The 14,493-nt window shown below is 38.7% G+C and overlaps 2 protein-coding genes and 1 long non-coding RNA gene across 4 annotated transcripts; 2 read left to right on the plus strand and 1 right to left on the minus strand.

The window, feature by feature from the left end:
• Nucleotides 1-352: 352 nt before the first annotated feature.
• LOC136240355 (kelch domain-containing protein 3-like) lies at nt 353-1,811 on the plus strand. Its single transcript, XM_066031306.1, has one exon. The coding sequence runs from the start codon at nt 390-392 to the stop codon at nt 1,665-1,667; it is 1,278 nt and encodes a 425-aa protein (XP_065887378.1). The 5' UTR covers nt 353-389; the 3' UTR covers nt 1,668-1,811.
• Nucleotides 1,812-5,841: 4,030 nt separating this feature from the next.
• Nucleotides 5,842-14,470, plus strand: LOC136240021 (solute carrier family 15 member 1-like). Its single transcript, XM_066030819.1, has 23 exons — nt 5,842-5,941; nt 6,182-6,214; nt 6,264-6,325; nt 7,245-7,335; nt 7,402-7,543; nt 7,689-7,787; nt 8,998-9,097; nt 9,155-9,245; nt 9,339-9,547; nt 9,627-9,707; nt 11,130-11,219; nt 11,268-11,312; nt 11,418-11,539; nt 11,818-11,899; nt 11,953-12,090; nt 12,137-12,307; nt 12,496-12,539; nt 12,977-13,120; nt 13,419-13,458; nt 13,510-13,581; nt 13,637-13,768; nt 14,035-14,142; nt 14,194-14,470. The coding sequence occupies exons 1-23, from the start codon at nt 5,899-5,901 to the stop codon at nt 14,401-14,403; spliced, it is 2,349 nt and encodes a 782-aa protein (XP_065886891.1). The 5' UTR covers nt 5,842-5,898; the 3' UTR covers nt 14,404-14,470.
• Nucleotides 13,303-14,472, minus strand: LOC136240028 (uncharacterized). Of its 2 annotated transcripts, XR_010693631.1 has the most exons (5): nt 14,159-14,471; nt 13,830-14,107; nt 13,611-13,778; nt 13,500-13,552; nt 13,303-13,441 (listed from the first exon to the last, which is right to left on the minus strand). It is a non-coding gene; the product is annotated as an uncharacterized lncRNA (long non-coding RNA). The 2 variants fall into 2 exon arrangements; XR_010693630.1 differs by having other exon boundaries at nt 13,500-13,778; nt 14,159-14,472.
• Between the last annotated feature and the right edge of the window lie 21 nt (nt 14,473-14,493).

Genomic DNA, 14,493 nt, shown 5'->3' on the forward strand with positions numbered 1-14,493 from the left:
AATTGTGGTGTTTTACTTTAAACTATATGCAAGCTAGAATTCGTTGTCTTATAACCCTGTAAAATGCATATATTTTTTATGCAATAGTAATATTGCTACCCTCAAGCAGTCAAGTTTTTCAGAGTATGTATGTACATATAGCTATTTATTTTTCTCTAGTTTTATAGCTAGCTATTAAATTTAGTGCCATGCAGAGGACAGCTTTATATGAGTAGGCATAATTGCAGTGTTCAGTAGCAGTCTAAACACTCAGTACCAGGTGTGTTTACCATCTATAGTGGAATAGTCATATGGTTACCATATTTATTAAATAACATGCGCTTATTTAGGTTATTTAGGGCGTTGCCACACGCGCATGCGCTATATAGGTTTACTATCACAACTGTGAAATGGCAAGTTGTGATCTGAAGGTTGAGTCAAGCAAAGCACTAGAGCGAAGGTATTTCTGGTATCGCTATGATGACATAGGCTTTCCTAATCGCGTCAACCATGCCGCTGCTACCTACGAGGACAAGATATCCGGCAATAAATACGTCTACTCATTTGGCGGCTACCACACAAACAAAGAAATAAGGGAACAGCTAGAGTATTACTTTTACCCTGACTACGACTATATTTTTAGATCATCTGATATTGACGTGCACCGATTTGATGTCGTGGCTAGACAGTGGAGTTTGGTGAAGACAAGATCTAAGAAAGATGATCTATTTTTAGCTCCATGTGCCAAGTGTCGTTATGGTCACAGTGTATGTAGCTACAATGATAGGATGTACATGTTCGGTGGACGTAATGATGACGATGGGTCGATGGCAACTGTGGCTTGTTTTGATGTCACCTCTAACAGTTGGATAAACTGTGAAACTATTGGGGACACACCTGAAGGAAGAGACGGTCATGGCTGTACCCTCACAGGCTCCACAATGTTCATACATGGAGGATACTGTGAAGCGAAATCACAATTGAGTAATGACTTGTATGGGCTAAACTTAGAGACACTATGCTGGACAAAATATCCTAATAATGGAGTGCAGATCAAGGAACGAGATTTTCATACAGCAACTGCTGTAAGTGAAAATGAGATAGTTGTGTTTGGAGGTAGTTCGGATGAAACAGTTCCTTCATCTTCATTCCTTTATACTTATGATAATAAGTTCTACTGTTACAATCTCAAGGAGCAGAAATGGACGGAGGTGGCCATAACAGGTTATAAGCCACAGGGAAGACGAAGTCATACAGCTATTTACTGCAGGGGTAATGTCATATACTTTGGTGGCTTCAACTGCAGAAAAGGAAAACATTTTGCAGATTTGTTTATCTTAAATCCTACCAATTGTCACATCACTGAAGTAATCCCTTGGGGGGAGTGCCCATATGCCAGAAGACGTTCAGCATGTGCTCTAATTGGAACACAACTTTTAATATGTGGTGGTACCAGTCCCCAAAAGAAGAGAGAACTAGGTGGACTATCTATGTTAGTTGAACTAGATGACACGTACATTCTCAACCTACTGTCTTCACTGCAAGAATTGTGCATGGCTTGTATTTTAACCCATAAAGTTGACTATTCACTTCTTCCACCACAACTCAATGCTTACATCGAGAAGTTACAACTGATGGATCATAAGAAAAATGAAAAGGAGACTAATGTAGCTACTTCACTGCCTTAATGTCCATTTTTATTAGATTTTCCAGGACTTGTTTTTTGGTATACAGTTTATATGTTTCATATCATGCCAATTTTATCAAGAGTGAATGTGCATTAATACCATTGCTATCATGCTGATATTATACCCTATGAACAGTACAATGAATCACTATATAGCAATAGAACCATATAGTACAACACAGGGTTTTATTTGGTATCATGTTTCTGACTCCCTGCTATCGGTAGCCTTCCTAGTGGGATAGTGACTAATAACGTGGCTATAAGCATGTGCATGGATTGCTTAGAAACAAATGATGTGTCACCATGCTATGGCTATACATTCTGTTGGCAGCTTTCTAGTGCAAGTCAATGCATGTGCGCAATTATTAATTGTAGAAAGCTAAAACTGTTTGTGTTATATTGAAGCGGCAATTCAGTATCGTTCATTTCTAAACATTGCTGGATATTATTTTTCTGGGATTTTGTTGCAGTTGAAAAACCAAATTGCATGAAATTGAATCAAAACATCCAACAAGTGACAACATAACAACTAAGTTAAGTTACAATCTCAATTACTGAGCTGTGAACCTTATAAATCCACTGCAGCATGCTTATAAATTACCGGCCGGTTGCAACACAGTCTTTAGATCAATCTGTAGAGAGTTTATCCACAGGCTGCCAAGAGAAATCAGAGGGCTTAGGGCAGTAAGAACAAGAGTGTGTCCCCCGATCAGTTATTTGTTTGATACAGTATCTGTTTTCAAATGTGGGTAACTATGTAATTGTGTATGTAATGGTAACTATGTAACAGTGTACATGCTAGGGGTCTAGGCACATGCACCACCACCCCCCCTTCCCCGAGAAAAATTAGTAATGTAGATGTGCAATCTAGAATCATTTTGTTAGTTGTCCATCATGCTGCTTAAAGTATATAGCAAGCTACACGTAATGTAAAAGTACATGCAGTCATGGTAGGTGGAAAATTAGTAAATAGTAGACAATGGTTCAGCATAGTTGTGATGATTACTAGTTAGCTACAGAAAAGGATATACACAGAATATAGATGTTGTAGCATGGCTGAAGGTGACAGCTGAAATTTTTGCAATTTATTTGTTATAAAATGGCTCAGAATTGACACAAAAAGTCGTCTGAAGGGCTTAACGAGTATCTATCAAGCTTTGTGGGCATGGGGCAAAGTGCTCCAATTGCACTCCCTCCTAATATAGTGAAAGTGTCCAATTATCGACTGACACCTATCAAACAATAACAATTCCACTTACTTATCAATATGTGTTACTGAAGCTTTGTGTTGTCTTTTTTACTGATTTTCACCTACTAGAGACTGATTTATAGTAGTATAATAAGTAATCTCGTAGACAGGTAGATTACACTTACTATCACTTTTCTAGATCAGGGGGGTCCTGAGATTTCCAGAAACTGGTCAAGCTTATTCAGGTAATTAAAATAAGGTTCAGATCGAAATACTCTAATACAGCAATCAGCTATGCCCTAATAGAACAGTCACATTTTTTTTTTTTTTTTTTAAATTACTTTATTCACCTGTACAGCTGTACCAACACAGTAAAAGTTTTATATCAGAGTGTTTATATAAGACCTGACATTCCCTGGGGCGAGCCCCCTACCCCCAGAATCGCATCCATGTTTGATGCATACTTCAAACTTCACATCATAGTTCGACCTCTTGATTCTTTAGCTGCTCCTGATACTATACCAGCAGAAGCTAGCATAAGCAGCCTATATCAAACTAACATATATGTTTTAAAATGTCAGTTTTTTGGTGAAGTTGTTAACAGATTCAATCTCAAAATGCATAATTTTCAAAAATTTCCTGCCCCCAGACCCCCTAGATTTAAGTGTGCATGCAGCAGAAATTTTGGAAACCCGTCACCAAAATTCCTGGAGCTGCCCTTGTAGGTTATCACACTGCCTCACTATAGACACTAAGCTGAAGAATGAAAGTAAAGGTAGATACCAAGCATGCTGTCGTTATCCAGCTAAAAAGGCTATAGAGGAAGTAGCCGAGTGAGTGAACAGAATGTACATGTAGTGCAAGGTGTAGTGTGGACAAATTGCAGCCCACAAGGACACATTAACATGATGAAGACATGGAACTTAGTTTCTAAAAATACTTTTACTCTGGGCTAAGGAAAGCAAGGTGATAATAGAGTGCACCCATGACAAGACTATTATTTATTAGTCATTACTTCTCCTTAATAATGGAGTTAATAATATCACTAGGGGGCAAATATGTATCAGACAAATCTGGGATGATTCCAGTGCATCTAATATGCCAAAAACTGGAGGCAAAAAAAATCAACATCGGTCAACTGGAAGGTTACTGTTGTTACATGTGGGAACAAGAGATTTTACCAACTGTATTTTTATTTAGCTCTGCCTATTGCATTCCTAACTACCCCAGTTTCTTTTATTATGGAAACATGACAAGCGTAATACTGTAGGTCTAATTAAGCATTTAACTATACTTCAGGCAAGCTCTGTAATGATCACCACATGTAAAATACGTATTATTGACTATCAATACAAACAGCTAATATGAATTACTGACCAGTACCACTACAACACATAGCCCACTCAATGCAGTTGGTTATACAGTGTCACCACAAATAACCAGGGCAATCACATATATATATATATACACAGCATGAGATATGTGCATCATAACTTTACACAGTAAATTTATCAATATTTAGAATTTCTGTTGTCCATTGCTGTAAAGCACCTTCTCCTCTATATTATTATACTTCATGCACCCATCTGCCACATTTACAGTTGTGCCTTGACACCTTTCATCAACTGAAGTGAGATGTAATAGCTCATTGTCCTCGTCTCTAAGCAGTGAACAGATGCGATGCACATGGATGCGTTACGCTATTTCACAATGTATATCACTAGAAATGACAATGGAAATCACAGCTGTGCTGGTAGCCACAGTGCCAAGTTTCTGAAAATGGTCAGTTAGCAGTCTTCTCTAGTGTTTTACTTGCTGCTTTCTTGCCTTTTCTAATAAGCTGCTTCATAATCACTTGCTGTTTAAAAGATATCTTGAAGGGGCCATGGCTAGGAAACAGATGCACTCATACCGGCTATAAAAGACATGCTCTATGTGACTCTATGATGATCATGGAATCATGTAAGTTGCAGCTAAGAGACCATAACTGATGTGCATGGTCTCCCTCACTGGCTTCAATCACCCAAGCAGTATGGAAGATGCAGAGCAGGATGCAGAATCATCAAGTTAACAATTTTTATGCTCATGTAAACTATTCATGTATCAGTTTCACAGTCTGAGGTACATAGCTAGCTATATAGCGCACTGATGCACATGCCAGTTTCTTCAGGAAGGCTTGCAATCCAAACACATGGCCATGCATATAGTGTAGCCACACAGAATTTTAGAGTATACTCCTGCATGGTCTCATGCTATTGTTTTGTTTATATACATAGAGGAAATGAGATGATAGCTATAGCTATACTAGATATTAACGGCTTCATGGTTGTAGCCATAGCTACATGGTGAATGTATAACTGGTCGCAATTGTCTATAACTAAAATAGCTGTATATATACTGTTACACATTCTACCCCAGCAAAACTGCCATCGACTTAAAGTTGCACTGTGTCACAGCTTAATTTGCCTACCTAAAACTTCAGTTGTCTCTCCGCCTACTTGTTGCCTACATGGCTGAATGAGTTGACTATAGCTTATACTGCTGGCTATCAGTTACTTAGTTAAAACTTCAGCTGCCTGATTGGTTGAATTTTTTGTACCAATCCCAGTATCAACCTCCAGCATAGTTGCTCGGAGAGGTGAAATGTAGCTATAGTTATACTGGTACAGTATAGCCAGTCTGCAAAAAAAAAAATTCTTACTGACTAATGCAGTACATGTAGCTACACCATGCAATTTGGTGGATTAATGTTAACTGTCAAGTCTCTCGATTGTCACTCCATCATTGCCTTGTGTATACTGCGGTGTGCCAGTCAGTGTCAGCATAGTGTCAGTTAGTACAGCTACTAATTACTGCCATGCTAATTGATTACTTGATTGATAGATTGACTACCTGATTGAATGTGTATTGTACCCAACTATTTACAAATAATTTATTGTTTTCTGATGACTTAAGCGCCTGCGTGGTAATAAAATTAATCCGGATACTACGTCAGTAAACAAAGTGTACGGTGGTCACGTGGTAAGCTCCGAGAACAGGGACTATGGGGAAACCGAAGAAGGCGGAATACGACGAGCTTGTTGAACGTGAGTGTGACTAATAGTGATTATAGTGAGTAAGATCGAACTCAGCACTTCAAATTCGTATACTTGTTGTACCGGTACCCCTCACCTAAAGTTGTACATGATGCAATCATTACGGACACAGAATACATTTCACGAACCCAAGACACTGCAATTGAAGCTTACCTCGGTCTGTAAAAGCGTTAGTGGTACCACTGTTACGCTATATCACACAATACCACTTGATTGTGTTATCATTTGTAGGTGACTCAAGTGTTGGGAAACAGAAATCAGCAGGTATATTATTAGTGTATTGTAATATAGTTTCCTATAATGTACTACACAGGAGAGAACTTGGTCTCTGACCCTAGCGGAAAAGTTAGCGGCAAGGCATGGGGAAGGGTGTGGGTAAGTCTGTAACAACTGACTAATCGGTACATCACAGACCTTTCCACGTGCTGGGGCTTATCGATTAGAGATTATAGGCACTCACATAGTCTGGCAGCACCTGCCCCTTCGCATAGAGTAAGGGTCTGATGACCGTAGTATACAGCTGTATACTTGTGCAACCAAAATTTAAATGTTTCTAATTGCACATAACATATAATATATTACCTGTTCAGGCTGTTGCACTTCAGCAAAGAAAGCATGAAACTTCATACTTCTCAACATAAGTCTTTACAGCGGTGTATCTCGGAGTCTCGTTTAGCTGCTTTCCGAATTTGGTCACCATGGTTATTGTGTTATTCATGGTGTAATAGTTTACGTCAAAAATGCTTATTTAAACTGGATATTGTGATTTGATTGGGCTCTACCACTGTAGTGGTAGTAGCACAAGGACCATATACTATGGTCCCCAGATCCTTACCCTAAAAGTGAAGGAGCAGGCGCTGCCAGACTAGCGTCCACACTTATATCTCTAATCAATAAACCCCAGCAGAAGGGTCTGCAACGTACCAGACTAACATGCAGTAACAACTGACTGTAATTTTAGTGGTACGAGAAATCAGTTACTAAACTATCTAAATTAAGTTAACAACAATACCAGAACAAATATTTTCTAAAATCCATACGTTAAATATATATATGGAACCCTCATCAGAATGAAAAGACTGTAAATTTTCTCAGTGCCAAATGTTTGTAAAAGATGGGAATACATTATATCAAAAAGTTTCAGAGTGTTATTAATGCTGTATACTGGTTCATAAGACATTACTTATCACTGAGATTAACAATCATTAGTGTATGCCGTGTTTTTACTATTTATTAAGTTACATGTGACTTATCACATGCTATTATTGTTGTGTTGTGCTGTACTTCCCAACAGCAATTCTGCGCTTGTCAAGGATTCCCATATTCAGTGTTCTTCATCGTTGGCAATGAATTTTGTGAACGATTCTCATACTATGGAATGAGAGGTAAACAACCTCTTGGCTGCTTATCACAGACCTGCTGTTTTATGATATTTCTTCCCCACTTTGCAGCTATTCTGGTGCTCTATTTGAGCTACTACCTTGGTTTCAACGAGGACACGTCCACAGCACTCTACCATACCTTCATCGTTCTGTGTTACGCAACTCCGTTACTGGGAGCCATTATTGCAGACAGCTTACTGGGAAAATACAAGTTAGTCAACTTATGAGTACAGTCCATACTATACATACGTATCTGTGTACTGAAATTTGAGTGTCCGCTCTATGAGGTGACCACTGAACTGTATACCATGGTCGTTCATGTATGTATGTGATTATGTCATCTCTCTTCCCTTCAGGACCATCATAATTCTGTCTGTAGTGTACGCTATTGGTAATGTGGTATTGTCAATGTCTGCCATGCCACCAGTCCTGGATCACAATGAAACTGCCTACAAGTGAGAAGATAGACTATCCATGTGGTTTGTGTGCTATGCATGTGTGTGTGTGTGTGTATTTTGTATTTGTGCATGACTTTGCTTGCAATGTCCATGTGTCCATGCATCAAACAGTGTGGTAGTACTGTTTAAGTAGGTATCCCCCAAAATGACACGCTGCCTAAAATGCTGCCTTTAAAAATCCTAGAAACATCTTACACGACAAAAATCACCTTTACGATGTAATATTAGTCCATCTAACATCAAATACAACATTAAAAACAAGAGAACACTTACAGGTGGCTGGATATAGAATTTTTTTAATTGCCGAAACTTGAATTTTCATCTGCCAGCCTGCCTGCCTGCCTGCCCTGCCTGACCACAGTCACAAGGCATGAGACCAAAGCGCACAGCCACCATTTTACGCCACAATAACAAAACTCACCAGTGGGATGTGCCTTTTGGGGTCCCGACAAGTGTGTGCCCTCTGTGCCCTGCCTTTCCTTTTATCTTCAATCAGGTTGGTCTTTGTCCTTCTTCATCCAATGAAACCTTATTGAGGCATTAATTTTTCCTATCAGTGCTTTCCTTGAGCAGCATATTTAGATACCACAACTTATTTAAGTACTTACGCTTGAAAGATACCTGTAACTTCACAATAGGTTCAGTACTATGCCTATTAACGTGATCTTGGTTGATTAATCATAATGATCGAGCACCGAGACCACACCTCTTAACAATATCCCGATCATGATGACACACCTTCCCTAGTTGTATTCATAATGCTAGCACAATATAAATATGAAATAGTAATACACACCCTGGTAGGTGAAGGCTGACTCAAGATACTCTAATACAGCAGTCACCCTAATAGAGCAGTCACACATGTATAGCTGTATGCTATAACAAAAAAATATATATATAGTATATTAAAAATTATTAATTTAAAAATGAAGTAGGGATCCAAGTGATGAAACAAGAGATGAATGATGGTATTACAGCATAGCTCGGTGGGAAAATCCCCACTTGGTATTGAACAAAATGATTGTTATAACATGCTAATGTAGGGATTTTCCCACCAAGCTATGCTGTAATACCATCATTCATCTCTTGTTTTACTACTTTTTATTGCTTGGATCTCTACTTCATTTTTAAATTAATAATTTTTAATATACTAGTACATGTATACTCAGGTTTGTTGAATGTGTTTAGACCATCTTATTTCCTTCAGGGTGATGGCGTTTGGTGGACTGCTTTTGATTGCCCTTGGTACTGGTGGCATCAAACCTTGCGTAGCTGCTTTTGGTGGGGACCAGTTTCAAGAACATCAGGTGTGTACTAGTGTTCATGTATGTGTAGTAGATGCAAAATAATGTGAATGCTTTTAGTTACATATGCTGTCCAAGTTCTTTTCCATCTTCTACTTCTCCATCAATGCTGGAAGTCTCATCTCTACTCTACTAACCCCAGTGTTAAGAGGTGAGTATGCGTAGTGTGTGTGCATGTGTGTGTGCGTACAGTGTAGTGTTATGTCACAATCCTTCCTTTGCATTTCTGTTCGCTTGGTCTCAGGTGATGTGAGCTGTTTCGGTGATGATAGTTGTGTCGGTGATGATGGTGGAAAATGCGGAGGAGCAGATTGCTACGCTCTAGCTTTCGGCATTCCAGCAATTCTCATGGTCGTTTCTCTCATAATATTCCTCATTGGCACCCCCCTGTACATCAGTCACAGGCCCCCTGGGGGGAACAATATATTCTTCATGTTCTTTGGATGTCTCTGGGTAAGAATGACAAGATCATGTGTACACAAACTATGTTTTATAATGAAATCCTGGTTTCTATTTTACATTGCTACTGTAGACTGCTACAAGGAATAAACTATCCAGCAGGGGCAGTGGTGAATCAAGGAAGTTTATCCACTATGCTTGTCCTGAATATTCTGTGAGTTAAATAACCTCTAACTCGATGCATGCAAGCTCTATACCCTCTGTTGTAAGTGTGTGTGTGTGTGTGTGTGTGTGTGTGTGTGTGTGTGTGTAGTGCGGCTTATTATACTAATGCTGAAGTATACAGCTATCGTTGTATTGCTTGGTTGATGGATTTTTTTAGTGCTAAGGTTTTATGAAGAATGCAAATAACTATTGGCTATGCTACAATATAAGCAGAAATTTTGGCGAGCAGAATATTTGGCAATAATTTGCATTTGGCGAGAGTTTAATTTGACAAAATGCATGACAAAAGTGGAGTCCCACGTGGTAGTGACTTGTGTAGCTAGCTACGTGGCTTCTTGTTTACAACGATGTATAATTGCTTACCTTTTTGCGTAAGTACTGTCCTGCATATTGGAGAGACTCTTTCATGTGAAATGGCGGATGGAGATTTATTCTATCCATGTGCAGCAGCCATCCGAAAAGGAAAGGAAGTGATTGGGGACATTCTCCGTGCAAGATCTCCACTGCATGTATCTTTGCTTCCTTCCGCAGCAAAAGAGTATAGGACCGTATTCTGCAATATTGCCACAGGCTGAGATTCAGTACACCGATTGTTATCTCGCTAACAATGTATCTCGCTAGCTATTCAATTTGTATCAGATTTCACAAAGCTTAGCTTGGTCAAACTTCTCTTTCGACAATCTTTAATATCACCATACTTGAGGTAAATACAGCAACGTGCTTCTTGCTTGATTTTGTGCCTGTACAATCGTTTAAACTAATAATATAATGGCGAGGTTTTAATTTGGAGATTTTGCCACCAAATCACCAATTTTATGTCCACGCCAAAATTTCTGCTCATACAGTATGTGAAGGTAGCTATCATATATCCGAGACTGTATACTAACCTGTAGGCTTGTATTGCAGTTAGCCCGCTGTGTTTATTCTCTAATGACTGGTAGCATGTTGCTGTGTGTATCATCAGTACCGTGTTCATGACAAAAGGATGCAGTTATATGTGACCAACTCATATGCTGTAGTTTACACAAGTATTCATTTTTAATGAATTTTTTTTTAATGCATGCTATACTGAACTAAGCCGTTACTCAGGGAAGCAACCTATGCATCATCTTATTTGCAGAGTTCAAATATCTTTGTTTCATTTTCCTCAAGGGTATGTGTGTTACATGCATTTTCTACAATGAAGTATACATAAATAATTCTTCAACTTCATACCTGTGTGCTCAAGTGAATATAGAGCTAAAACTATACCTTGCCAATTCATGGTGAAAATGTTAAGCCAAATCTAAACTCTGTACGTGAAAGTTATGGCCGTGAATTTAAGTTTATTTTAGTGTAGTTGCCTGATCAACCCATGTCTGAAATACTATAGCTCACTACATGTGCAGTTCACATGTTTATTCTACTTTAGGAAGAATTTGCTAATGATGTGTGGGGAGTGTTACGTGTCCTTGTCATGTTCTTACCACTACCGGTGTTCTGGTCACTGTTTGACCAACAGGTGATGATGTTATAATGTATGGCATCATGATCACATGATCCACTACAGGGCTCCAGGTGGACACTACAGGCAACCAGAATGAATGGGGATATTGTGAGTATTTGTTGATGTGCTTATACCTTGATGGTGCTTGGGGGTGTGGTGCTTAAAATTATATTTCATTGGTGGTTTAATTATTGCATATATAAACTACTTTAGGGTGCTATTCACATCAAGCCAGACCAGATGCAAGCATTGAACGCAATCTTGATAATAGTTTTCATTCCGCTCTTTGAGGTGGTGATTTACCCTATTCTCAACAAGCTGCATCTACTGAGAAGGTGTGTATGTCTTTATGTTATCTGTCATCTACCATATAGCCTAAATATTTTGAGGGGAAAAATTTTCAAGGTTGAGCAATGTAAAATAAAATTTTGTGGATTTGCAAATGATTCCATTATGTAATATATGGAGGCCTAAATTTTTCAAGGATAAAATTTTTATTGTTAACTTGAAAAGGCAAAAAAAAAGTTCCCTTAGGCTATACAGTAGCAGCAAGTCTTGTGCTTCCATAAATGCTGTGTAGCATACTAGCATTGTATGTTGTTCATTTCTACAGGCCATTACAGAGAATGGTGTGTGGAATGCTATTGGCTGGACTGGCCTTCATGGTGGCTGGCTTTATACAACTCAGAGTGCAGGTGAGGTAGCCCCACCTATCACACTGATCATGTGATCAGCTCCACCCATCCAGGCTGCAGGATATCACCCTCCAGCAGGAGGTCAAGCCATGGTGACATTTACTAACGTGGTACCAGAGTCCCACATTACTGTACATCTTAATGCCACCACAAGTGGATCAATCACAAGTTTCACCCTTCCTCCTGACAGAGTATGTAAATCAAGATTGTGCTTTTTATAGTGAGTCTGTTCCACAGAGTCGAGTATGGAATGGCCAATCTGATACTGAATATCTGGTGACGTTATTTCCTAGTGATTCTAATGAGACATATGGCAACACCACAATTCCACTGATGTTTGAGAGTCAATTAATTGGCCATGTGTTGATTAACTACGATGACTCCCTCCAACAACTTGGTCTTATTGAGGTGTGTAGTGTCAGGAGTCTAGTATGTACTGTATACAGGCAGCTCTTAAATGTGGTAATAAATATTATATCAGTTACTTATGGAAATGAGAAATATACAGAACTGTTCTAGATCCAGTGTCAAAACATATAGACCGTGTTACTATTAGTGTTACTATTAGTGTAGACATGTGTGGTATACCATTGCAGATTACTGATGATCTTAATGTCACTGATGATGAGGCTACAGTGAGGTAGGTATTGCAGTGGTACTTGTAATATTTCTTTTCCACCAACAACAATGAGTGATGTTTTTATCACATCCATTAATACTTATTGTGTTATATGGTTCTACATTGCTTCGTTATAGTACTGTTCACCTTTTCAATAGTTAATTTGTGTCTTATTTCTATAATTTTCAAAGCTGTTATTTGCATTTCAGTTTTTGCCAAACCCATTTTCTGGTGAACCCACTTTCTGTCCTCAAAATTAGAGCAGGCATTCGTAGTATATTGAATGCTTCATGCATCCTTAAAAATATTTTCACAACAAATCCGTTCTCAGGTAACTTTTTAATAATCAGAATTTTCATGGTATAATTACAATACCGATAGAGAAAGGGTTGTCTGCCAAATGAGTTTTTCTGTGCAATGAACACCTAAGGGTTACGTATTTTTGTGTGTGTCACTAGGATTATCAATGCACTGGGTGGACTAGACACAGCTGACATAGGGATGTATAATCCTGGAGATTGTGAGGATGAAGATTACCTGTTTCATGCTAACGGGCTGGGGTTTGGCCAACATCGACTATTTGAGAATGTGTCTGCAGCAGAGTGAGTGTATATCATGTCTGTGTGTAACAACTGACTGAAGGGACCATGTAATACTGATATTGGTGTTACATCGCCCTGCTGATGTGAATGTGTTGGATGAGACAGTGAAGTTTTTGCTAGGGAGGTGTCCATAGGCTACTATGAACCCGTCAACTGCTGTCATATTTAGACCTATTGTTCAATCAACTACACCAAGCCGTCATCCTAAGGACTGCCAATATTACAAAGCTGTATCACTTTCAGTAAATACGTACATAGCTAACGGTTCTCCAGTGTAGTAGTTCTCATTTGTTTACAGGTATTCATTCACCATCAACACCACTACAATGGGAATGAAGGTATGTATTGTTTTTAATACATTACACAAGTCATTGCTTACTGTTCCACAGACAATATGTGGGGACAAGGAACTGGTTGCTGGTGGTGTTTATTCTGTTATAGCAACAAGACACAATGCAGAAGTAAATTCAACACAATAAATACTGTCTACCTATATCAATATTTTATTCCACACAGTTCAGGGTGAATGTCATCGATAACTCAGAGCCTGACAGTGTCAGTATTGCTCTACAAGCTCCCATGTATGTCCTAATCACAGCTGGGGAGATTATGTTCTCAATAACTGGACTGGAGTTTGCTTATTCTCAGGTAATCTGTACTGTAGTGTATAAGCAAGAGTTTGAACTCTTGGTATAAGTGACCCACAAACCTTATCAGTATCCACAGAAGCCGATAAGCACCTAGGTAATCACTTGAGCTCACATTTCACTAAACCAATCTTTGGCTAATGACACCATGTAACCCAAATAGAACACCTTCATTTACAGATGGCTGACTGTTTACTGATTTGAACTGTTCATCAATGGCTGCATGTCAAAACAGTTTAATATTTGTCATGGATTGTTTTCATGTAGGCACCAGCGTCAATGAAGTCAATATGTCAAGCAGGATGGTTGTTGACTGTTTGCGTCGGCAACATAATTGACGCTGCAGTCACCCAATCACAAATCATTGAAAACCAGGTGATAATTAAATTACTTGAATTCCTTGTAGTTTCATTGTTTCTCTTCCAGGCTGGAGAGTTCTTTTTCTTTGCCAGTTTGATAGTCCTGATGGCCATCATATTTGCTATAATGAGCATGTTCTACAAGTATGTACCAACTGTACAGGATAATGAAGTACACAAGAAACCTGACCATGATGAAGAGACGATGGCCTTAGTGGATTCTTCAGCTCCTGGAAATTATGACACCTCGTTGAAAACTGATATCAGCGAGCTGTGATGTACTTTAAAATTTGTATATCAAATGTTTGCGTGTATTTCTCTTTACGCGGTATTTTTAAATTGTATCACTTTTTGAGTATACGGAATA

This window comes from Dysidea avara, chromosome 12 (assembly GCF_963678975.1).
Source record: "Dysidea avara chromosome 12, odDysAvar1.4, whole genome shotgun sequence".
In the NCBI taxonomy this organism is placed as follows: Eukaryota; Metazoa; Porifera; class Demospongiae; order Dictyoceratida; family Dysideidae; genus Dysidea; species Dysidea avara.